General features: G+C 41.7%; 1 protein-coding gene across 1 annotated transcript; it reads left to right on the plus strand.

Annotated features, from left to right (window-relative positions):
• On the plus strand, positions 1-25,478 carry DLGAP5 (DLG associated protein 5). The gene is made up of 19 exons (XM_074149076.1): positions 1-61; positions 3,076-3,326; positions 4,644-4,852; positions 5,372-5,464; positions 6,446-6,530; positions 8,655-8,759; positions 9,905-9,975; positions 11,664-11,959; positions 12,666-12,787; positions 12,871-13,000; positions 13,921-14,006; positions 14,630-14,790; positions 16,300-16,392; positions 18,142-18,361; positions 19,879-20,128; positions 20,483-20,531; positions 22,536-22,704; positions 23,017-23,066; positions 25,038-25,478. The coding sequence occupies exons 2-19, from the start codon at positions 3,086-3,088 to the stop codon at positions 25,158-25,160; spliced, it is 2,553 nt and encodes an 850-aa protein (XP_074005177.1). The 5' UTR covers positions 1-61; positions 3,076-3,085; the 3' UTR covers positions 25,161-25,478.
• Positions 25,479-26,590: the final 1,112 nt, after the last annotated feature.

A 26,590-nucleotide genomic window follows, 5' to 3' on the forward strand; every position in this document is an offset into this window, starting at 1 on the left:
GGATGAGATTTGAAAGTGAGGCGAGGCGGGCTGCACTGAGGAGACCGTAGTGTCGGTGCAGGTATGGTGGGCCTGGGGGGGCCGCTGGGGGCGGGAACGGTCCCCGGAGCGGCGGGGGTCTGGTTCTGGCAGCGGTGGCGGAGAAGGGGCCGAGGGACCAGCCCTGAGGCGGCCCTTCAGAGCCGCCGTGGGGAGTAGGGGGCTGGAAGGCGGGGTTCGGCTTATGGTGGCTCCCGGGCCCCGTCTCGGAACCATTGAGTCGAGACCTTAGTCCCTAAACTTGCCGGGTTCCTGCTTTAAAAATATTGGTATTTGCAATTCCTGCTCTACTTCGTCGCTATTCCGGCTAAAAATGCTAACTGTGCACCTATGTGTTTTTCCTAACCATGTCACTCTTCTGGTTTTTGTGGTGTTGCTGGTCAAAAGTGGTTCTTCAGTGGTTTTTCTCCCTCACTGTTTTTTTCTTACAGAAATCAATCCTATCGATTTAATTCACTTTAATTTTGGTACTATATGCTAGCCAGTCCTAAATCTTTAATTTAAGCCCCTTGTTTCTTTGCTGCTACTAGTCTTTACTTGCATTTATGCCCAATCTAAATTCCAAATTATCTTCTAGACTCCTGTTGGGGCAAAGCACTACTCGGAAACCATAACCTGGAAAGAAAAGGACACGAGTATTTTTGTCCTAAAGAGATGTTTAGGACATTGAGCACGCCATACAATTTTAATGAGCTCAAAGAGATCGTGGGTAATCTGTTGCATTGCATTTGCTGACCTGGGATATAAGTTTAATAATACCTTTGTGGGAAGCTCTCTTTGTATCTCTGCTTATGTGATATTTCCCTCTTCAAGCTTCAGATGAATTCTGCAGCAGGATTACTTACTGAAAGGCAGATCACTTGCTCTTGAGGCTTATTCATGGGAGAAGGCCTTAAGTGGTCTTATAGTACAATAGCCAGGAAAATACTGTTCAAAGTAGAAGGTAGAGCACAAAAATCCTTTAAATGTGTTAAATGTTTATCAATGTTTAAGGCAATCATTGTGAATTAACTGGCATCTTTAATCAATTTCTGGAAGTTGGAAAGTGAGATGCAGGGTGAAAGGGAAGATGTTCACAAATCAGGTGGTACTGACATACCCCAGCTCTTCCAGGATTCTGTGGAAGAGATCCCTGTCTCTGAGTGCTTTAAGCTGAGTTTAGCTTTTTATTCCCATTTACTCATTTACATCAGGGGTGCATCAGGAAGAGTGCAACCAGCAGGTGGGGGGAGGTCATCCTGCTCCTCTGCTCTGCCTTGGTGAGGCCCCATCTGGAGCACTGGGACCAGTTCTGGGCCCTCCAGTTCAAGAAGGACGGAACTGCTGGAGAGGGTGCAGCAAAGGGCTACAAAGATGATCAGGGGCCTGGAGCATCTCTCTTATGAGGAAAGGCTGAGGAACTTGGGTCTTTTTAGTCTGGAGAAGACTGAGGGGGGATCTCATCAACACCTATAAATACTTAAAGGGTGGGTGTCAGGAGGATGGGGTCAGTCTTTCTTCGGTGGTGCCCAGGGACAGGACAAGAGGAAATGGGCACAAACTTGAATATAAGAAGTTCCATTTAAACACGAGGAGGAACTTCTTCACTTTGAGGGTGGCAGAGCCCTGGAACAGGCTGCCCAGAGAGGTGGTGGAGTCTCCATCTCTGGAGACGTTCAAACCCTGCCTGGACAAGTTCCTGTGCAACCTGCTCTAGGAGGACTTGCTTTGGCAGGGGGTTGGACTAGATGATCTCCAGAGGTCCCTTCCAACCCCATATCATTCTGTGATTCTGTGACCAATTCCCTCTCCTGCAGCACCAAACATATTGGGAAAAAAAGAAGGGAAATATACCCGTTTATATTTCTGACTCCTCGGTTGTCTCCAGTGTCTATTCCAAGCACTTCCAGATGGTTATGCAGGTACTGTTGGTGCTCTGCAAGTTACTCAGTACATGAATACTGCCATGAGCTGGGACACAAGGAGCTGCCACCAACAGTGGTGGTGGTATCTGAACAGACTGTCTTTATTCCTTCTTATGGTAGCTCAGATCATCTCCCTGCGTCCTTTTTTCCCATAAGTATATATACCTTACAAGTACATTGTTATTTATTCCTGTACTCTTTCTGTTTGTTTTGGTACTCTTTTTCTTCTGACATCTGGGGACTTCAGTGAGGCTGCTGGTGGTGTTTTTGGCTTTTGGTATCAAATGGAAGGAGAGAGGATTGACTTTTAGAAATCCTGTACAGCCTTAGTCAAGGCTGATCCTTTCAGTCCAGTTCACTGATGATTCCTTCAGCTTGATTGACATTTGCTGTCTTGAAATGAAGAACTTCAGTACATGGGCCAATTTACTGGTCAATGAATAACTGTTGGCTATTTAGTTAAGCTCTATCACCTTCCTTACTGTAAAGCTGTTTTCTCTAAGTAATGGAAGATGAGATTTTTAAGAGAGCCTGGTTGAGGTGACAGAGTAAGACCAATTGCAAGAACTGGTCCTGACCTCTCTCCGGGAAGAAATCATGAAAACCACGGATAAGACAGGGTTATTTAAAAAAAAGGAAATAAAGGCTATTGTATTGCGGTTGTGTCCTGGAAACTGGGTTGGGAGATGGTGCCAAGTATACTCTGATGCACAACAAAAATGCTTTGCCATCAGATAGGGTATAATCTACACGCTCAGTGGCAGGGTTGCTTCCCAGTATTGTCCTACAACCTTGTCATTTACTTGCTTGTCTCCTTAACATGAAAAACATCTGTGTTGAAAACAGACCAGCAGGACAATCCCTGGCAGTGACACAGCGTCCCCTACTTAATTCTGTTTCAGACTCGTTGACCATTAACAAACAAACTAGCCCCGTGAATGCATAAAATGAAGAGAAATAATGAAGACTCATTACTGAAATTGTCATTTGCATTTTCTCTGCTACACATACAGAAAAGAAGAACCTAGGCCTTTCTTTGTTCCTGGGGCGTAAACCCTAATGAAAAGGGCAAACCAAAACATGACAGCTTTTTTTTTTTTCCCCTAATCACGATATTTTTTTTTTTGTCCAGGGTCATCAAGATGGCTGCAACCTCCCAGTTCGCCAGTCGATACAAAAAGGATTTGAGTACGGAAACCCTCAGAGCGAAAGTCGCTCGCAGAAAATCCATGCTTCAAAAGGAGAACAGGCACAAGTTGTTTGAAAAGGGCAGGCAGTTTGGATTGGCAGACATCAATGTTCAGCGCCCAAAAGAGAGGGGAATTTCTCAGCTAAACGAGACGAGTAAAATGTGCTCTCAAGAGAACAGCAGTGTGAAACAGAGTAAGTAAAGAATGGTTTTAAAGCGTTTTTTAATTCTTAGGAATGTCTTTAAGTAGTTTTATTAACATTAGCACAGGAACCTAATTGTGGTCAACATTGTACTTTGAAAATTCAATTAATTTAAAAAATGACGACTACCAGTTCTAACTGTTAAGAAAAATCCAGAAAATAAAGTCTTACTGCAGCTTTATCCTTACTGCTCTGGTGGTATAAATGAGGCTTTGCTCTGGTTTGTCTGCAGCAGCTAAAGGGAAAATGCATTTTGCTATTAATATTCAACAGGAAGTCTCTTAATGGTTGCTTTGTTGCTCAAGAAGTGAAAAATCGTGATCTAAAAATCTCATCTAGCATATAACTGGTGTCTGTCATGTGCTTAAATTATGCTTAGAATTGGGTAATTGTATATTAATATTGGGTATATATAATTATAAATGAGTAAATGCATGGTGAAATTTTATTTTAAAAATTGCTACTTTTGACGACTCATCTTTCCTCCCAAAAAATAGGGCCTGCGTATCTACTGAATTCCACCTTCCTGGCTCTCCTGGATTCTTATGGCCTAGGGAATTAAGTTAATCTTTAAAAATGTGAACAGATTTCTTTAGAAATATTTTCACCTTCAGTATTTTGATAGCGGATGACTACTGGAGGAAGCAGTGTGATCCCTATGTGATCATGTCAAATACGAAATTTAAGAAATTTATATCTTTATTTTCTTCAATAAGTTATAGCTTTAAGTCGATACTAATTTTTTAGATAGACACAAAATTTGTTTGGCATCATCTGAAGGTTTTATTCTTTCATGTAACTTCTGCCTCATTTATTCTCAGCCTGAGGCGGACTGGTATCTAAAGCAGAGCTAGACTTTGGCTTTCAATGACGTTACATGTGATTGAATAGAGAAACTGATACAAATAAACTAAATAAGTAGTTATAGTGCTAACTTTAGTATTAGTAACTTTGTGGGAACAGCCTTTACACTGTAAAATGGATATGAATTGACAGTATCCCTTAGGTGCAGATCTGGGGAGGTGGATTTGCCAGCTGAAATTTACCACTGAATATGCTTTTCAAGGAAAGGGTTAAGACAATTAAGAGAATTTAAGCTTTTAGCAAGCTAATAAATCACATGTGTTTGCATTGTAAGACTTTAATTGAAACTTGCAGGCACATATTCCAGATAGTCTTCTGCTCTTTGTCTTTGTATGTTCCTCTTCTGTCTTCAAAAAGTTTTTTGAAATTTTCTGACTTGCTTATTGCTGGCTGAAAAATATCTTCAAGATTTTATAACGTGTCTGTCTGTCATCTTTGCTTCAGAACAATCTACAAATGCGGCCACCAAGAGAATGAACGAGCGCAAGGAAATGCTCCAGCGCTATAAAGAAGAAAAGGAGCTTCGAAAACTGAGAGAGCAGAGAGAGAAAGCAAAAAAGGGGGTGTTTAAAGTTGGGTTATACAGACCAACTGCGCCTGGGTTTCTTTCACTTGTACCTGAAGAACCAGTGACAGTGAAGCCAAAAGAGAAGGTAATAAGAGTAACAAGAAATACCTCAATGAAGTAGACGTAGAATACAATATCAAAATATCTATTTGTATACAAAATTATGTGTATGTTTTGCCAAATAAACATTTTATTTTGTAAATACTTGATAAATATTTATAGTAAGGAACAATAAGGGAGTAATTTGGCTCATTTTTATTTTTTTTAAACGAAGCTGGAAATGGTGCTAGTGATGTGTTGATTTTTGTATTTATGTTCTCGGTTCAAAAACTGGACTGATTTAGCCACAAATGAAACGGCTGAGTTATTTTAGAACTGGTAACTTGTTCCTATTTTGTCCAGTTGACTTGGAAAGTTTTTCAAATGACACATTTGACCCATTTTGCATGGGCACGTTGCTTTTCACATTTAGGCTTCTTGCCCACTCTTAACAGTGACTGAGGCGGGGGGCGGGGAGGAGCCAGGGTTGGAACAAGATGATCTTTAAGGTCGCTTCCAACCCAAACCATTCTATTAACTCTTGTTTCCTTGGGGATGTTTCCAGGCAGCTCCTGCTTACTCCGGGAGGATTACTCGATCAAAGGCCAAGAACCAAGAGGAGAAAACTCTGATACCAACTGCATCAAAGCACTCTACGGTTTGTTTTTTTTCTATCAACTTCAGTAATAAATTTAGAGGAAAGGATGCAATTATCCTTCAGACAATAACTTAGGGTTGTATACTTACAAGATAAGTGCTCTTGAAGGAGGTTTCCCTGGTGAGAAAGACAGATGAGAAAAGCTTTCAGCAATCTGATAGACCTTATTATGCTGGTTTGAGCATTGTGCTGAGCTGAACTACAGAGGCTTTGATTAGGTCAGTACAAACAAAGTGCACAGATCTTCTGGACCAGCTTTTCAATCCAAAATACTGTAGTCAGCAAGGGCTGCAAATTAGAGTAGAGGTAGTGGTGAGATTGAATTTTACATACTTTGGGTTTGGCTTGGAGAGCCTTGAATGCAGCAAGTCTGTCATGAATGCAGATTTTTATAAAGAGTCAGTTCCTTCACTCAAAAATCACTTCAATGGTGGCATATTTTTACTGTGAATCTTAGCAGTCCCATCTGCTGTTACCTGTATAAAAAGAGTAGGGTTTTTTGAGGAATTTCACCAGCAATAATCTGTAAAAGAGGCTATATTTTGAATCTAGCAATTTTGCCTTACAAAACTTGAATGCATTTGAAGGATTTCCACTCATAATTTTTCAAAGGGACAACTGAGTTAATATTGATTCTTTTTTTTTCCCCTGAAAACTGATTTTTTTAAAACATATAATATGTACTAAGATGCAGCAGTAGTTGGCACCTAGTTTCATAGCAAACTGAAACTGTTTCTTAAATATTTTTCTTCATTCTTTTTCTGACAAATTCTTAATTAGTTGGATAATGCATGGTAACGCATGTCCAGAAAGAGCTATCTGAGTTATCCTTGATTTCTCTTTATTTTTTAAAGCCCTTTGTGCCAAATTATTTGACCGTTTGTTTTACTGGAGCCCTAGGATAGAAAGATGAGGAAAGAAATTAGGCTGCTTCTTTTCTGGAAATATGATACTTAACAAAAAAATGTTCTTCTCTTGTAGGTCTGTGCCAACGGGCACAGTGTGCGTCCTACAGAAGCAGAACGTAAACAGATGAATGCAGATAAAGCAGCTGAAAAAAAGAAAGGTATGAAAGTAGTACGATCCCAACATCTGAATCTGAAAGGATGACGATGAGTTGCGTTTTTCTTAAGTCAGTAGTTGTGACATTATGGGAGGGAGGCAAGGAACATCTTTGGGAGAGATCCACAGTAAATTTTTGTGTGTAGGAAATAAAGAGGAGTTTTCAGGACAGCCATTCCTACCAACTATGACAAGGGCAGCAACTGGCAGATTATCAAGTGTGTGTCTCTGGGTGTTGCATGTACTTGTTGCCTCTATAGGCTGGGAAAAGGGAGTGCAGGATACTTACTGCAGTCCTGGTTACTGATTATTCACCCTAGGAGAGGGGAAAAGAAAAAAGGGTCAGTAGGTAGAATTGCACGGTTGCTGTTTCAGCATTTGGGGCTGTGCAGAGCTTCCTGTATGTCTCTAAGAAGAATATCACATATAGTAGCTGCTATTATTACAGAAGAGCAAGTGACTTCACCTGGAAAGATGAAGAATAGCTGATACAAGTAAAATATGAATTTTCCTTGCTATTGTGGGTAACCTGGAGAATAGCTGATTGAATCAGCTGTAAACACTTCAGTGAAGTCTTTCTTCTCTCTGTCAGCAGACATGCTGTTATCTGGGGTCTCTAAATACAACTGCTTGTGTAACTCAGCATTGAAGGAGGTTTGGAAAAGGATAGCCTTTGGGTAGAGCATGTTAGCATATATATTTAATGTGGAGAGAGGACCCAAATCTTCTGATCCACACTATTGCAACTGAGTAAATGTGTGATTGTTTTCTATATAAATGACAGGTACGAGCTAATGTTTTCGTATTTTAAAATAGCCCCTTCTGTATCTCTTTAGTTATTGGATTCTCTATGTGACAATTACATATGTTTCTTAAGAAAACAAAACCCACAAAAAACCCCAACCCATGATACCTTCGTTTAAGAGACTAGAATATCTTTGATTAGAAATTCTTCCTGATAGCACAGTGAGATCCTTGCCTTAAGTAGATATGGTTAAGTCATGTGAAATACTGACATTAATGCAAGATATTCAGTAATTCAGAGTGTAAATGACTTTCACATCGTTAACTTAATTAAATCAGCAAGCAGTAGACCTTAATTTAAATAAATTTCAGTCATGCCTTTAATGAATACTGAAAAGCTCTATTATCAGTATTTGATACAACAATTAAAACTTTTTTTTTTTAATTATCGTCTACCAGACTTGATAATGCTTTTTGCTGAATCAAGAATATATATCATATGTATTTAAACACTAGTTAAAAATTGTTAGGGAAGTGAATGTTTGGTTAAATCAAACATTATACTTATTTATCTAATAATTTTTTTCCCAGCTTGTCAAGCTGCAGTTCTGTGGAATTAGAATGACATTAAAAAGGCAAATGGCATTGACAGTAATTGAGTGGGGATGATAGATTTCAGGCAGATATAGAAAGGGAGGGTGTGAAATAAAGAGCTGCCATTAATTTTATTTTTTTTTTCTGTGCAGGAGAATGCTATAATTTTTTTAAGGAAATTAAAAACAGTATACTAAAATACAAAGTTGAAAAATATTAAGATGGGTAATACATCTTAATCTAATTTTAGAAAATATGTTGGGTGGCGTTTCTCTTAATTTTAAGAACGCTTTATTAGATTATGTTAAATTCAGATCTTAGAATACTTTAATATAATGACCAGGGCATCACTTTGTTATACAGATGGTTTGCACCTTTTGTGCAAATAACTGTGGCAAGTTATTACTCTAAAAGCTCCATGATGTAAAATGGGGAGGATGTTGACTCTGATTGCAGGGGACATTGAGAAGGGTTCCTTAAGCTTGTACATGGCGTCTGGCACACAGGGACCTTGATTTTATTAGGTCCTGGAGGTATACTGTACAACAAAACCTTCTTCAATCGAGATCCTTCAGAGCGTTGCCTTGATGCCAAGGCTCAGCTGTGCTGGCCCTGTTTAGCACCGAGCTGACAAAAAAACCCCAACCCTCTGTTAATTCTAGCAAACTAATCCAGTTAATAATTGCTCACGCACTTTTCTGATTTCTACAAAATGGAAACTTTCAATTATGTTATTTGGAAGCAGCTTCTTATTAAGCTTTGCAATCTCTGGAATTAACATTTCTTACAGTGTTGCAGCCTGCTGTTCAGATGACCTCAAACATGAGAATCACCAGATCAGCCTCCTCTGCAGCTGGGCAGATGCTGAAAACAACAGCAGCTGCGGCTACTGCTGGTAAGGGAGGCAGTGAGTACAGTCAAGCCTGATAGATAAGCATTTGGAACAGCGTGCTGTAAAGAGATACCATATAGTATTGGACATGCGAGGACTGGCAACAACATCTGTACATTTACATGCTGTTGTTGGACTCGCTGTCAAATGATAGAGAGCTCCATTGTCTTTAGGATCTTGCTTATATCACTCTGTGCTGTAGAGACACAAATCAGCTTGTTCTGAACTGTCTTAGCACACTACCTTCTGCTGTGTAACTATCTCCTCTGGATAGATAGACTGTATGTAAATCATGCCAAATCGTCATGTAAGGAAAGGACTAAATACTACATCACTTACACTCTCATCTGGAACTCTATTTTAATATTTAAATCAAGATTTTGAAACCAACATTGGACAGTTTCCCATAAAACCCATCAGTGTGGAGCATCAATATCCATATGGTAATTATAAACTGAAAGAACAAAACCAGACTGGTAAAGGTTTGCCAGTTTGGTGTATCGCTGTTTAAAGACATATGATTATTAAGCCTGTGATCAGGAACAGATGCCTCTGGAAGAGATGAGAGCCCATGTTCTTCAGATCCATAATTTCTCTTCATCCACGTTTCTCTGTTTACTGGAATAGAGGAATATGATGGATACTGAAGGGGAAATTTTTAGTGGTGTATATTCTTGTTCTCAGGATATTCTCTGGAATGTTTTGGAGTGTCCCTTGTATTACAGGTGAGAGAGAATTTAACCCCTAAGCTGAAAGCACAGCTGCGTTAGTATTGATTTCAACTCACCCTTAGAAATCCTATGCCATACAGAAATTAAAAATGTGAACTCAGATTGGCTTGACACTTAGCAGCCTTTAAGGAAACAAGGTGACTTTTATTTTTAGTGTATGACAACATCTAAAGATTAATGACTTAATGAATCTGTTTTCCTTTCTTGACGATAGATCTAATAGAGTGTTAAATCCTAGGCCAGGTTTTCTTCTGAATGGACTTTTGCAATAGGTGTCTGCCCCCTGGCCACCTCCCACTCAAGAAACAAAACAGTCTCTCCCTGTCTTTAACCACTGGACTTTTTGTGGCAATCTTTTGGTGAAAGATTGTCTTAATCACATGCCTTTTTGACCTTTGGGAGTTTCTCTTACTCTAGGTAACCAGTCACAGAGAAAGACAGCAAATGTAGGAAAGCAGAAGAAAGCAGTCAAACCTGACATCAAGGAGGTAGGTCATTTAATATTTGACATGGAAAAGTAATAAAACTGATTTAAGAGCCAATAACAAATTGTAATGTGATTGTAGCTCAAATATAGTTGTGTTCAAGCATAGAAGTAATAAGTTCACTAATAAGCTAGATGTTGGGAAGAACTTGTATGTATTTATATTGCCATATTTTTAAAATTAAGATCAAATTTAGTCTGCTCATATGGATGACTTGATTCCTACTCAAGATCTGGACAATGATTTAAATTAGACAAGAAGTTGTTAGGTGACATATCTCATGTCTGATGTTCAACTAGTTAAAAAAAAAAAGGCCTGCTTAGTTTGCTGGTTTTATCTAGTGTTTGTAAATTTTGTGCAGTTCATTACTCTTTGAAACATAGTCTGAATGTGTCCTTTTCCTGCTGAGACTCTAGAAGCTAAGAAATAAATGCACTTTTAGGTTTTGAACCACCAAAAAATGAAGCTGGAGAGAATAAAAAGTTATTCTCTCTGCAAGGTAGACATGATTTATCAGAATTAAAGGCAGTCATTGTCGTTCTTGGTGTCACTGCTATAACAAAGCTTTTCTGCCTCTATATGGAGAGAGCAGCACGTGAATTCCTCGTAGCTCTCCGACCCAGGTTCCCAAACAATTTGTGTGTGTGTTCATGCGCTGAGAGTCCTGTGCAAAAACCATCCATGATTTTTCTCCTTCTTTGTGCTCCACCATTCCCACTCACCTCATGTCTCCCTCATGCCTTCCATCTCCGTTCCTGCTCCTATAACTGAAGCTGTGCCCCAATATTCTCTTAAAACTGGTGCAATCACGCTCACTGACAGGAGGTAAGAGGCACTTTATCTTCGTTTCGATAAGTACCTCTTCATGGGCAGGTGTTGCTTTGTGCTGCCAGTCGGTAAACTCTTGCTGTAACCTCAGTCATCTCATTACAAGTGTGTTAAAAGTTGAATTCAAGGCTTACATTCCAAGCAGGGATATCTAAACTATAACAAGACTTTCAGTGGACTGAAGATGCATATTTTCTAGAAGAAACATTCTAAGCTCTTTTGGCTGGTTTGAGCTAACAGTATCTCAGTACAGGGATCTCAAAGTCCTACAGAGCGCATATCTAGTCACTCATCTCATAAGAATGTGGACTTAATGTATTGATTAACTTTTTCTCCTCTTTGAACGACATTCTGTGGTCCCAACTGCACTTCTCCTTGTCTTGAGCTGCATTCCTCAGCTATCAGCTTGTTTTAGCTTGTTCTTCTCTCTTTGGATTACAGCATGTGTATAAACTGTGATTATTCAACTGGCCTAGTTGGATTTGGAGCCAGTAACTCTGCTCTTATCACCTTAATGCATTTTTTTTTTTTCTAGAAATGTGAGCAAGCATTTGCTGATTTGAATTAGTTTTTTGGTAGGTGAGGTGTTCTGCTACTTTAGCCCCTTCAATGGGTTGTTGCATTCCTTAGAGTGAAGTGCTCTCCCTGTTCCTAGAATGATTCACTGGTGTCAAAACCAGCTGGGCTTATTGGTAAATCATGGTTTCTGCACAGGTATGCTGATGTAGAAAGTGACTTACCTGAAACTGTTCCCTTCCTGGTGGCTTTCAGACAGTCATGTTGTAATTCAGCCCTTGCCTAATAGTGAACACTTTACTGATTTGATAACATAGCGTTTGCTTTGTCTATTTGTGCTGTTACAGGTAATTCCTTCTAAAGATGAAGGGGATAAAAATGCTCAACTGTTTGCAGTGATGGAAGAATCTGCAGCTGATTCTAAACATTCAGTGTCGGTAGAACTTCAGCAGGAACAAACCTCAGTGGAAAACAAAACCAATTCTGCTTCAGGGAGACCCAGAACACGCTCTTTTGCACCTCAAAACTTTGTGTTTCAGCCATTAACTGGCTTAGCAACTTACAAAGTTACCCCCATGACTCCTTCTAGGGCAAATGCATTTTTGACACCTAATGCCTTCTGGGATTTTTCAAAATCTCCAGTGTAAGTTTCTTTCTTCTAATGGCCTAAAATGCAAGTGAACCTCTCTGTGATGATACAGAAAAGCATCATCTTTCTATAGAGATGATGTAACAAACTGTTGTGATGTTAAACAGGAGGGGGGCAGTCTTTTTTCAGTGGTGCCCAGGGACAGGACAAGAGGAAATTGGCACAAACTTGAACATAAGAAGGTCCACCTAAACATGAGGAGGAACTTCTTGACTTTGAGGGTGGCAGAGCCCTGGAAGAGGCTGCCCAGAGAGGTGGTGGAGTCTCTGTCTCTGGAGACGTTCAAAACCCACCTGGACAAGTTCCTGTGCAACCTGTTCTGGGTGGACCTGCTTTGGCAGTGGGGTTGGACAAGATGATCTCCAGAGGTCCCTTCCAATGCCATAGCATTCTGGGATTCTGTAAACACCTGATTATCATGGTTGTTATCATTGCTTAATCAAATGTGGTCTTAATACAACAGCAAAGAAAGCTATACAATCTATAATCCTGTCTATGCCTTAAAATAAAGCAGCTCCATATATCGGGGACTTCTGCCATATATATCTATACAGAGATGTATTAATAGGAACTGCTGGCATTCTCTAGTGTTGAGTGTAAGACAGCCTACCAAATGGGGCATTTTCTTGTATCTGGCTGGATTTCATGTCAGTTTCTCGAAGTGTCTTAACTCCTAAAAGTACCTTTTGTTTGCTTCCAGTAATATAATTGAAAAATCCAGTGAAGCTAAAGCACCAGAGCCCAATTTAACAAGCCAAGTTTCACCTGCTGGTGACAGCATTCAAGAGCAGGAAACCACTACAAGTTTGAAAGGAGAAAAAGGTGGGAAGTTTTGCATTTAGTTTATTGCTCTTATGTTTTTAGTTTTCACCAGATTCTGAACAAACGCCTTTCATATTTTTCAGCAAGTGAATCAGATGAGAAAACTCCCATTCAGAGATCAAGTGAAACAATTCCCGTCTCTACAGATATAACAGCGCTTGAGGTGAAGTCAGATGATATAAGAGAGGAAGAGCATGATGTGCCCTATTTCAGGTTTGTGTTTCAGTTCGCTGTTGTTTGCTTGGAGGTCCTTAACATGAGTGATGAGACATCTTGTAAGGATTAACTTTCGATGGTTGGTGTGTGCCAGCAGTGACCTGAGTAGGCAGACATTCCTATCATAGAATTGTCTCGGGTGGAAGGGACCTTTCAGATCATCTAGTCCAACCATCAACCTAACTCTGACAAAAAAACATCACTAAACCATGTCACTAAGCTCTATGTCAACCCGGCTGTTAAATCCCCCCAGGGATGGTGCCTCAACCACTTCCCTGGGCAGCCCTTTCCAAGGCTTAATAACCCTTTCTATGGAAACATTTTTCCTAATATCCAATCTGAACATCCCCTGGCACAACTTGAGGCCATTTCCTCTTGTCCTATTGCCTGTGACTTGGGAGAAGAGACCGACCCCCCCGGCTACACCCTCCTTGCAGGGAGTTGTAGAGAGCGAGAAGGTCTCCCCTCAGCCTCCTTTTCTCCAGGCTGAACACCCCCAGCTTGTTCTCCAGACCCCTCACCGGCTTCGTTGCTCTTCTCTGGACCCGCTCCAGCACCTCGATGTCTTTTTTTTTTTTTTTTTTTTGTGGTAAGGGGCCCAAAACTGGACGCAGTACTTGAGGTAGGGCCTCACCAGTGCCGAGTGCAGGGGGACTCTTCCCTTTGGTTTTGTTGTGTAAGTGAAGAATATAAAATTTTGCATACTAACACTTCATCCTAAAGAAAACAAGCTTGAAAGCGGTAGAAGAGAAATTACATCTCAGTCAGCAAAGTCTCATGGCTTCTGCTCGCAGACAGAGTTTCTTATGCTTTCTCTCAAAGCAAAAGGATAGGAATCATTTACAGTCAGAAGCAGTGACAGCAGTTAGAATATTCTCCAAACACTTGGGTTTTTTTCACTCTCCCTTTATTTCTAGAAATATTCTTCGGTCTGAGACAGAGAGGCTGACGTCTCAGTGCCTCCAGTGGGATGGAAAATTTGAGCTGGACATCCCAGAGGATGGTAAGACTAAACTGTAATAGGCACTAGAAGGGGTGTTAAGGTAACTGAAGGGGATGGAGGGGGAGTAGGTGTATTTGAATATATTTGCAGAATAGCACTGTCTACAGCACTTATTAAAAATTGTACTAGATAAAGTTTCGAGTTGTATCTGGCTCAAGACAAAAAGGCGTGCTTTAACTCCCAATACTAAAACTTAGGTGTAGTACTTGACATGATGGTGCTTGCCACTAAAATGAACAAAGTGCATATCAAAATAGTTTTTCTGTTGTCAGTTTTAAGTGTATTTAAATGTATGAACTTTAACCAAGCTGATTTTAAAAAATAAAATTAGACTTTAATGTAGAATAAATGTCCTTACCTGCGAAAATGAAGATGACTCACCAATGCTTATCTGAAAGATTTAAAGAGGTAGTTAACATACATTTTTTTGAGAGAAGCAAATTTAGAGCAGTTCAATTGATAGCTGTGCTCCATCTGAATTGTACGGCAGGTCTGCAATAGATGAACATAGTTCAATCAATGAACAAATTCCAGACTCTCCAAATAATTATTTAAAGCAATTGTGCAATGATGAATATTCAAAGATTCAAACGTTTTCTTTATTGTTTTCTTGTTGCTGTCAGCTAAAGATCTTATTCGCACCACAACTGGTCAGACAAGACTGCTCATAGCAGAAAGGTTTAAACAGTTTGAAGGACTGGTGGATAATTGTGAATTCAAACGAGGTGAAAAAGAAACGACGTGTACAGACTTAGATGGATTTTGGGACATGGTTAATTTTCAGGTATCTACTTGTTAACCTACTAGAATCAAGTTGAGGTTATTTACAAGCAATGGATTGAAACTCTTTTGTTTTTTCAATATTCAGATTCTGATACCTTTTTTATATATGTATAAGAAACACAGGTCTTTGTTTAACACTTTCTGACAGTGAATAATACCAGCTGCTACACCACAATTTATAATTCATGGACCTGCTCATCTGTTGTGTCTTCTTGTCACCTCTGTATCTTGGGTTTTTTCTGGAATGAAGGCATGTCTTATTCTGGTTTGAAGCTCGTGACACAGTCACCGTTTTGTGTCACCAGACACTACCTGGACCAAAAGCCGGGAGCTTTAGGAAAATTCCTGGAGCTCACCTGAAAAGTAGGGGTTCCAGGCTTCAGTATGAAAATAATGCAAAACCTACAATAACCTTATTTAGGGGTGAGCTTAGGTGGTAGAAAACCTTCACCTCTCTCTCTCTGTTGATGCTTCCATTGGTTTCAGAATGAAATACGGTATTATAAATTATCAGAATGTCTCTCAGCAGTATTGGTAAATTGGCACTCGGCAAAGGAATTTGTAACTAGTTAAATCAAACGCAAAGGTGGATTTATTTTTAAAGCCCTAGTCATAGGGTTTTTAATTTCCTACAGAAAGCTTGACCTCCTTATACATCAGAGATATGAGGGGAACTTTACTAAAACCAGTAACTTGAAAAACAGGGCTTGCCTGTGCTTACCTGGGAGCAACTCGGAGTTTCTCCTGAGCATCCCCACCTTTTCCTTTTGAGAAGCTTGGAGTAGTAGAATTGCTAACTCTGCCCCTTTTTGCATTTGTTTTTCGTTTATGTCCTCTGAGTTTCAGGGAGGATGTAAAGGACTTGTCACTGCAGTGACTGGTCCTCTGTAAATAACGAAGCCTTGTGTGGCCTTACCCCCAAACGAGGCGAGACTCTCCATTACCGAGCCTGAGGAGAGCAAGGCTGTTGCATTGAGTGTCGGTCAAGGAGGAGACAACGCTGCAGAGCCAGTTTGTCATGAAGAAGCACAGACTGACAGCACCAGGAAGCTGTTCAGGCCAGCGGTTTAAAAGAGCAAACAAACTCACATGAGGTGTTTCCTACAGAATGGAAGACTCAGGCTTTTTTGGTGTAAAGACTATTACACAATATGTTCTTTCACATTCCTGAAACGCAGCTGTTGTCGAAGTGCTTAAATTCAGCACAAGAGCAGGTTGTAAACCAGATCCTTCACTTTAGATGTTAAATCTTACTGAATGATTCTGTACCTCCCCTACTAACCTTCAAACTACAGAAATGAGACCAGTTTTGTCATCTAATCTGAAGCTTGTGTGTGTTACCGTGACCTTCACCTCACCTGTATGAGAATGTTTTATACTTAATAGTGGTTGAAGTATCTAAATGCATAGCTTTGCTTAAATTTAGTACCTGGTTTTATGAAACGCTGTTCTGTTGTGAATCTGATAAGTCTTCAAAATTAAACCTAGACTTTTCTTGGATTTCCAATAGATAGAAGATGTGAATAAAAAATTTGATAATCTGAAGAAGCTTCAAGACAATGAGTGGCAACCACTTGATGTCCCAAGCAAAGCCATTGTCAAGGTACGAATAGCCCCTGAAGGCTGTCTGCCACGTCTGCCTCAACGGTGCATTGAGGTATCGAAAATAACTAATAAGCTGCTATTGCAGTGATGAATACTCTTCTTAAACACCTGTTCCTTCTAAAGCCCTACTTGTCTGGCTGCTTTAGATGTTAATGTTTAAAAGTTCAGTGAAATTACTTTCTAGGTGCAGCCTTCTCCCTTGCATCTCACAAGTGCGCTTATATTAATTGGTGTTTGTGATGTTACCTCTTTTGGCTGGAAAGATTAGAACTAAGAATTAACAATGACTATTTTGGAGTTATTGGACTCTTTGCTAATCACGGAATTGTCAGAGTTGGAAGGGACCTCCAGAGATCATCTAGTCCAACTCCCCTGCTAAAGCAGGATTGCCCAGAGCACATCACTCAGGACTGCAATCCAGGCGGGTCTTGAAGATCTCCAGAGAAGGGGACTCCACACCCTCCCTGGGCAGCCTGTTCCAAGGCTCTGTCACCCTCACCGGAAAGAAGTTTCTCCTCATATTTGAATGGAACTTCCCATGTTCCAGCTTGTGCCCGTTGCCCCTTGTCCTGTCACTGAGAACCACTGAAAAGATTCCGGCTCCATCCTCCTTCAACCCACCCTTTAAACACTTATAAGCATTAATAAGGTCTCTCTTCAGCCTTCTCTTCTCCAGGCTAAAGAGTCCCAGCTCTCTCAGCCTTTCCTCATAAGGGAGATGCTCTAATCCCTTAATCATCTTTGTTGCCCTATGCTGGGCCCTCTCCAGTAGTTCCCTGTCTCTCTTGAACTGGGGAGCCCAGAACTGGACACAGTATTCCAGTTGTGGCCTCACCAGTGCAGAGTAGAGGGGGAATGGCAAGCAAAGCAATGTAATAAGGCAAATCTGTTAAATTTAGGAGAGAGGCTTTACCTATCAGATATAGAATATTTTTACTGGGCCACTGGTGTTGGCACTGACTTAATGGAAAAGGAAACTGCTCTGGAGTTGGGCAGTGACTGCCAGTTTTGAGCCTTGAGTGCTAAATTATACCAGTGTCCCATTAGGACAGCACCATGGGTAGCATTAAACTACTAAGTCTTTACACATAAATGGATCTGATCCAAAATAAGTTAGTGCTTATTGCAAAATAAGCTTTAATGTAAGCTATTTTATCACTCTTTGGGTTGGAAGATAGAATGGATTGAATATCAAGTCATATTCATGTCGCCTAAACTCCATCCGTTTCCCTGAGACTGCTCAACTAATTGTAAGAATTATATGAAGGTCAGTAAGAAACTCCAGGCAGAAGAAACTGGAGGGAATGGGTCTGTGTGAGCTGCCCATAAATGTCAGAACCCTGCAGATTGTACAAGACACACAACTTCCTTTGAAAAATCGAATGCCAGGGGAGATGTCACTGGCTGACTGGTGGCTGTCCTGTGGTTACTTTATCTCCCTGCCACTAGGAGTCCCTGCATCCCACTGTTTTAAAAAATGTTGATTGGATTTGTTAGAAAAAAAAGCTGTACTTAGTATTTCTGAACTGCAGACTTAATATGAAAAATCCTTAATATTATCATCACAAACTAACCTTAATAGTTGAGTGGCAGTCCAGGGGACTCTGGAGATGAACAGAGACTTTGTCACCAGCATGTCACTTGCTTGTTGCTGTCTCTGAGTGTGGCAGCAGCTGCGTAGATGTTCCTGTGCAATTGCTTCTATCCAAGGCTTCCAGATGTGACCGAGACTTTCTTACAATTTCAGAAGAAGACTGTTCCAAATGGAATGTCTAAACCGAAGCTGGGAGCGGCTGGAAGAACGGCTGCCCGCAACCGCCTCGCTGCTGTAAAAGCAGCTCTGAGGGATAAAATGAAGCGTGACGGAGCTGCTGATTGTACACATCAGGAGAAACTACCAGAAGTAGAGAAAGTGGTTTTTGACGCGGGATTTTTCAGGATTGAAAGCCCTGTGAAAACCTTTCCAGGTGGGTGAAGCTTAATCACGATTTCTGTGACCTGAGAGTATTGAAGAAAGTTTAACCAGCCCCATTGAGGAGAGGAATTGGGCTGTTTATAGTGGATACAACTCCAGTACTGGACACGATTAACATGTCAGCTAGTGGTTAATTATGTCAGAGATCCAAAGTAAACTGTTCTACCTGAATGTGCTGATTAGAATGATAATGGCAACATGAAATCTCTGCTTAGAGAGGTAAAAGCGGCTGGTTCGTGTATTTTCAGCATGTGATTAACAGCGAGGTTTCAATCTGAGTGTTCCCAGCCTTAGCTGGCAAATCAGTTCAACGTCACTGCAGGCTGATGGCCTCTACTTGTAAGACAGGAACTGGGATTTATTTTTATTTTTTAAATTAAATCTCTTGTAGTGCTGTCTTCAAAGCTGCAAATAAAGCATACCTGTAATCTGTATTCATGTTTCACTGAATTTCAATGAATTTTTAGAGTTGGAAGGGACCATAAAGATCATCTAGTCCAACTCCCCTGCCGAAGCAGGATTGCCCAGAGCATGTCAGAGCATGTTACTCAGGACTGCATCCAGGCGGGTCTTGAAAATCTCCAAAGAAGGGGACTTCACAACCTCCCTGGGCAGCCTGTTCCAGGGCTCTGGCACCCTCACTGTGAAAAAGTTTCTTCTCATATTTGAGTGGAACCTCCTATGTTCCAACTTGTGCCTGTTGCCCCTCGTCCTCTCACTGGGAACCACTGAAAAGAGTCTGGCTCCCTCCTCCTTCAACCCGCCCTTTAGATACTTATAAGCATTGAACAAGTGTTCAACATGTTCAACAAGTTTGTAATGTAAGTTCAATTTATTAGCTTTTTTTTTTTGAGCAGATGCTCAAAATAGAAGTTTATTTTCAGTATCTATCTTGATCGCAATCTATGCAAAGCCAGTATTTTCAGTAATCCTTGATTCTGTGGGAGCTGCTCTGCTTCTCTCCCATTTCTAGCTCATAAGTTGACTTTGAATTTCCCACTTTATTTTTTGTGTAGACCTCTTCCCTCTCTTTCCTCATCACAAGACTAGCAGTTCCTTCATATGCCTTGTGTTAGCAGAGGAGACCTTCTGAAAAGCTGGGTTTAAGCAAGCTCTAGCAGGGAATCTTTTATAAGAATCAATTCTGAATCTGTGTAACTTTAATTCTATTAAAATTATCTAATGTGAAAGGTGGAAATTAATGACAGCTTTCACCAGATGGACTTTTTAATAAGAGCAGCAAGTCTCATTATTCCAGGTTCTTTGTGAAGGGATGGTCATTACTAAATGGTTTAGCTGGAGTTAAGGTAGTTTTGTAACTTATTGACCTGCTCTTGCCACCTTTTTTCAGTTTCTTCTTGCAGTGTCTATAAGATTTCAATATAATACTTGTGTAAGAGAATTCGGCAAGCAGAAAGCAATAGTGTTCCCGGCTAAAATCCAAACAAACAGTTCCTTTCATCTTCTGGAAACTGCTGTAGTAACGAAACATTAAACACACTTTCCCAGGTGTGCTTTCAAAGACACCTCGCAGATCTTCCCAGCGGATTTCTGAAAAACGGGCAACTCCAAGATCATCCAGCAGAGCTTTGCGTCGGAGCGTTCCTTCTGAGCTTCGTAACCCTGAGGATGCGACTGCGAATCGAGCTACGCCCGTGCTCGAGGGCTTCCACCCAGCACAAAATCTGAAAATGCACCAATTTCCCACTGGAAAAACTCCTCCACTGGAAGAACTCCCCGCTGTTTATCTTGAACAAAGGTAGACACATTCGAGCAGCTTTTAATTAACTTTTTGTACAAAGAGTTTGATAGTTTTAAATGAAAGAATTAATACCCATTAAATGTACCTCCCAGTTTGACAGTGATAAAGGTTTGCAAAGTCCTTGTGTATTTTCCTTCCCTCAAGCAAACATCAAGAGCTTTGCCCAAATGTAATTTTGCTGCTGGGGTAGTTTGGTTTTTATCCAGAAAATTTGATATAGCTGACCAGTGCCAAAGAAGCGAGTGTAATTGCACAACAAATTGTAAGAGCAGTTGGATAAGTCAGAAGATGATTGAAGGTGATTGATGAAGGTGATGGAGAAGAATGAAAACGTTTTGGTTTCTCTTTCAGCATTTCGGTAGAACAGAGTCCTGTTGCTGGCAGAGCAGAGGGAACTAAGGTAGGTCACGCATAGTTAATTTATGTGCTTTAAATAGTTTATTATTAACAAAATAAGTTATTTTTATTAGCATCAGACATTTGGATTTCTGATAAAACCCCCATTGAGATCTGTATTCCTCAGGCTGGTGCTTTGTCCTTCTCAGTATGGACATAGATAGGGACTGCTGCAGTTTGGGGACCTTCTCTAGCTCTTTGGGAGCTCTCTGTTGTTGGCTGCTGTCTGAGGACGCTTGTCGCTTGGGCGAGCAATGCTCCTTTAAAAGCCGCTGTTTTCAGGTGTGAATTTTTATAAAATTCTTTTGCATTTGGGTACTATGACTAAAGGCAACAGTGGTATTTCTCTCTCTGGGTCCTCACGCTGCCATAGCAGAGCGTAGGGCTCTTACACTGTTTAAAGGTTAAGAAGAAACACTGTTAAAGAACAGTGTTACCAAGGCAAGTATCAGAGTTCAGGAATCCACGCCCTGAAATGTGTAAGGACTTGGTGACCTGCCTGTGTTTGAGCAGCGTTAAAAACACAGGAATGTTGCCTCCAGAGTTTATAGGATTCCATGATTCACTGCGCTACTCGATGAAAGCCAGTGCTGGGCAGTTAATCACCCTTTAGTACCTTCCATTGGAAACGGAATATCTTAATTTTATTTGTTACTGCTTGGATCTGTGCATGACTACAGCAGTCATTTCCTCCCCTTACTTCCCCGTATACATATTAAAATAATAATCTTGGTTACTGATTTATTCTCATGCCTTTTACTTAATCCTTTCCCTGTCAAATGAGAAACTTCTTGTTCATGAGGTCGCTCCCTGGGGAAAACTGTGATAATCTTTAACTTTCAGTATTGCTGATAGATTTTCCTTGAGGTAAAGTCTCATTAGAGAACATCCTTGGAATGTTTTTTGCACTTTAAGTTCAAAATCTTCTTTGACATGGAAGAAATTCCTTTATACTCTCTAAGATATTACCAAGCTTATGAGGGTGTTTGGGGCTGAGCTGCTGGAGAGCAGCTCTGAGGAGAAAGACCTAGGAGTCCTGGTGGACAACAGGATGACCATGAGCCAGCAATGTGCCCTTGTGGCCAAGAAGGCCAATGGCATCCTGGGGTGCATCAGGAAGAGTGTGACCAGCAGGTGGAGGAAGGTCATCCTCCCCCTCTGCTCTGCCCTGGTGAGGCCCCATCTGGAGCACTGTGTCCAGTTCTGGGCTCCCCAGTTCAAGAAGGACAGGGAACTGCTGGAGAGGGTACAGCAGGGGGGCTACAAAGATGATCAGGGGCCTGGAGCATCTCTCTTATGAGGAAAGACTGAGGAACTTGGGTCTTTTTAGTCTGGAGAAGAGAAGGCTGAGGGGGGATCTGATCAACACCTATAAATACTTAAAGGGTGGGTGTCAGGAGGATGGGGCCAGTCTTTCTTCGGTGGTGCCCAGGGACAGGACAAGAGGAAATGGGCACAAACTTGACCATAAGAAGTTCCATCCAAACATGAGGAGGAACTTCTTGACTGTGAGGGTGGCAGAGCCCTGGAACAGGCTGCCCGGAGAGGTGGTGGAGTCTCCTTCTCTGGAGACATTCAAAACCCACCTGTACACGTTCCTGTGCAACCTGCTCTGGGTGGACCTGCTTTGGCAGGGGGTTTGGACTAGATGATCTCCAGAGGTCCCTTCCAACCCCATATCATTCTGTGATTCTGTGAAATACTTAATGTGAAATGGATCACTTTGTTAAGCTGCGAGCCTTCTCCTGCCTGTCCTTTGTGCAGTTCTTGGAGTTAAAACCCCACCTCTCCTGAATTGTCTATAAAAACTGCAGATTAGATGTATGGACTTGGTTTGCATAATATAATTTATTGCAGACAGAAGACACTTCTAGTGTCATAGGTGCTGCCTCACGTCCATCTGATTTCACTAATGCTTTCCTTTTCCCTCTCTGGGAAGCAAATGTAGCTACTGCAGACACCTTAGCCTCTCAGAGGACTAGGAACAGTGAAAATTCCTCTTTTTCAGGTGCTGGAAAATTCCAGCAGTGAATTAAAAGTAACGGATGAGACTGAAGAGATGGAACTATGTGCTGCAGAACCAGAAGGACAAGATATTGTCATGCGCAGTCCGGAGAAGGAGACCCCCACAGAGACGGACTTTGCTCAGTCTGGAGAACCAAAAATACATCAAACGGGTATCAAACACCTTAAAGCTGCTTCGTATAGTTTGTGTGGGGCTGCTGGAGCCTTAGGATTATTATAAAGTTTTATGAGAGAGTAAATACTACTCTTTGAAATCACCATCATAGTAGCTGGGTTGATTTATGTGTAGTTTCCACGTGATACATGGGGGAGAAAGCCAATATGAAAGACTTGAAGTAAATACAGACACTTTAGGGTTTGGGGTGTTTTTTCAATAAATGCAGAAAACAATACTGTTCTTTTCAGCTCAGGCAGCATCAGACTAACTTTTTTTTTAAAAAAAAAGAAATATTCTTATTTTTCAGATGTTTCATGTAGCGGTTTGACACCCATTGCCGGAAATCCTTTTGATGTGGTAAGTTGACCTTCAGGTTTGACTGTGACAATCTGCGTGTTACGGAACTGTTAACCTTTCCTACAGAATCACAAAGTAAATTGAACTCTGTAACAAGCCGGTTCATGTCAATGACTCTAAACCCAAGCCCCGATGCCTGTCTCCCTGCTCAGGCTCACACTGTTATTCTCCAGGGAGACCTCACAGCAGCCGTCCAATACCTGAAGGGAAGCCTACGGGACAGCCGGAGAGGGACTCTTTGTCAGGAGATGTAGTGACAGGACAAGGGGTAATGGTTTTAAATTGGAAGAGGGGAGATTTAGATTAGATATTAGGAGGAAATTCTTTCCTGTGAGGGTGGTGAAGCACTGGAACAGGTTGCCCAGGGAAGTTGTGGATGCCCCATCCCTGGAAGTGTTTAAGGCCAGGCTGGATGGGGCTTTGAGCAACCTGCTCTAGTGGAGGTGTCCCTGCCCATGGCAGGGGGGTTGGAACTCGATGATCTTTAAGGTCCCTTCCGACTCTTAACCATTCTATGATTCCTTGTTGCACGTGATCCTTGTCTCTTCGCACAGGTAATTAATGATGGAACGGGGGGGAATGGCTTCAAGCTCCAACAGGGTAGGTTTAGACTGAACATTAGGAAAGAATTTTTCACAGAAAGAGTGGTCAGACACTGGAATAGGCTGCCCAGGGAGGGGGTTGAGTCACCATCCCTGGATGTGTTTAAGAGATGTTTAGATGTGGTGTTGGGGGATATGGTGTAGGGGAGAACTTTGTAGAGTAGGGTAGATGGTTGGACTCGATGATCCAAAGGGTCTTTTCCAACCTGAACGATTCTATGATTCTATGAGTTGTAGGATCAATCAAGACACTTGTAACAGGCATATGTCTGATTCCTGTCAGATTGATCCTTTACATTATATTTCTGATGGATTTCCTTGTAAATATTTCCTGACATAATGAATGGTCTGGTCTTTTCCTTCCACCTCCTTCTTGGAGTTTTCCAGGTCTGTCCCATCGCTTTTTCCTTATAGCTTGATCTTTCTTTCAAAGTAAGATTCAACAGGGAAAAGCAGGTGTGCAAAACCCTTCAAATTGTTAAAATAATTTAGGTGTTAACAGTTTCCTCGGTCTCATGTGGGAAGTCCTCTTTAAAATACGGATTACTGCTTGAAATGGACCATGTATTCACTTCTGGTGGGCGCTGGTGAGGCCCTGCCTCGAGGGTTCAGTTTTGGGCCCTTTAGTACAAAAAAAAAAAAGACATTGAGGTGCTGGAGCGGGTCCGGAGAAGGGCAACAGAGCTGGTGAGGGGTCTGGAGCACAAGTCTTGTGAGGAGCGGCTGAGGGAGCTGGGGGTGTTCATCCTGGAGAAAAGGAGGCTGAGGGGAGACCTTCTCACTCTCCACAACTCCCTGAAAGGAGGGTGTAGCCAGGAGGGGTTGGTCTCTTCTCCCAAGTCACAGGCGATGGGACAAGAGGAAATGGCCTCAAGTTGCACCAGGGGATGTTCAGATTGGATATTAGGAAAAATTGCTATGCGGAAAGGGTTATTAAGCCTTGGAAAGGGCTGCCCAGGGAAGTGGTTGAGGCACCATCCCTGGAGGTATTTAAAAGCCGGGTTGACATAGAGCTTAGTGACATGGTTTAGTGATGGTTTATCAGAGTTAGGTTGATGGTTGGACTAGAGGATCTTAAAGGTCCCTTCCAACCTGGACAATTCTATGATTCTTATGTTTGGAAATAAGCTTGGAAAATTTCCCTTAGGAAAGCCCTGGTGCTTACAGTGGTATGGGATTTTGTGACCTGTGGCTGTTGCTTTGAATCAGTACCGTATCGAAGGCAGCACACGTGTCTGCTCTTTATGTAGATGTCATCAGTGAGAGGGGAATTTGCTATTAGCTGATGTCCTGTCTCACTGCAGCGGTGTTTTGCAGAGAGGGTAATTGTTCCTCAAAAGCTTAATTCCCACTCCGATTTCTCCCGCAGCCAATGCCGGCCGCTGAGATTCCCTTCACTCCGCTCAGGAGCCAAGCCCAGAAGTTGGCAGCAGCCGAAGCACTCAATGACCTGATTGTATTTTCTCCCCTTTCTCCCTCTGGGGAAAAATGAAGAGTGACTCGAAATTCAAAAGGTGTAAATGATATTAACCAAAAACCCTGCGGAGATTATCTGGAATGCAGTCTGTTACCCTCGCGCTGTGTTCGGAGCGAACGAATACCTGTAGTATTTTGTAGTGGAACTTATTAAAATATTTTGTAACGTTTTATGGGTGCTGTCATCACGCACCGTAAGTTCTGCGGAGCGTCTGTTGGTTTTACCTGCTGTATCCAATGAGCGCATGTTCTTGCTACAACCTGGAATATTTTTATTTTTGTATAATGTCGTGTATTTCCTGCCTATTTCGAGTTATAAAACTATTCATCTTTGAGCTTTTCTGTCCTGTCCTTACCTCAGGAATTATTATTATTATAATGAGATGCCGATCGGGCTAGCGCTGCCTGTATCCTCCTGTTTCTGATGCGAGGGCACCTTCTGGGGGGAGGACTCAGCCTGTTGCCCCCCGCCCTCCTCAAAGCGCTGTTTCATCCTCCGTGGCTGTTGGGGGGAGCCTGGGGCACCCCCGGGCTCCTGCATTCTGTGCATCCGCGGCTCTGCCTGAGCGGCAGCCGCTGGAGGGTTTGGTGCATGAAATTCTTTCCTGTGAGAGTCTTCCTGGGGTTTAACAACCACTGGCTTTAAGAGTAGAATATCTTAGAACAGTGATTGCAGAATCTGACGCTATCTTTTCCTGGCAGCGTATTGAAATAGGCATTGATTATTATTTCCTTTAAGGACACAGTTGTCTCTCGAACATCTTCGAGCCAAACCCTCTTCTCTCTTTGCTCTTTCATGTGATGAAAAACTCTTGCCCTCTTTCTCTGAACAGCTGATGTGTTAACCTCGGCCTCCTCTCACTTCTTGGTCCTTCTGCATTCTCTTATCTGGACTGTAATATATTTATGCAGCAGGAGCATGCCAGATATAATATATTTTTAATAAATATCTGCCTGGTCTCCTCCTTACAGTGCTGACCTTGGTGTAATACGCACGTTCTTCCACCGGCCTTTCTTTTAAACCAGGCAAAGGTAATTCTGATCCCTCAGCTGAAAGCGTTGCCGCTGGTGGAGCTCCTCCGACTCCCACAGTTTTAACCTGGAAGCAGAAATAAATAGCGGAAGCTGACGGGGACTTGGTGTTTCTCCTGCTGGACCCAACTTTCTTCACTACTGAACTCCGGTTACGTGGATAGTTTCAAACAAATAGCTCTTAGTGACTTCCCTGCTCTGCTCTGCTCGCTCTTCAACGCTGCGCAATAAATTCTGGTTAAGGAGGGATTTCTGAGCGGGGCACTTAAGCCGCCGTTAGCGGGGCGCTGCTCTGGGCCTCTGCTGGGAATTTCAACACTCGGCTTCTTGGAACTTGGCATCTCCAAGGAGAAAATGAGGCGACTTATAAAAGAGCGTGAGACACGTCAAAGGGATGCTGTTGCGCTGGTTTTG

The sequence above is a fragment of the Numenius arquata genome, chromosome 6 (genome assembly GCF_964106895.1).
Source record: "Numenius arquata chromosome 6, bNumArq3.hap1.1, whole genome shotgun sequence".
NCBI classification, from domain to species: domain Eukaryota; kingdom Metazoa; phylum Chordata; class Aves; order Charadriiformes; family Scolopacidae; genus Numenius; species Numenius arquata.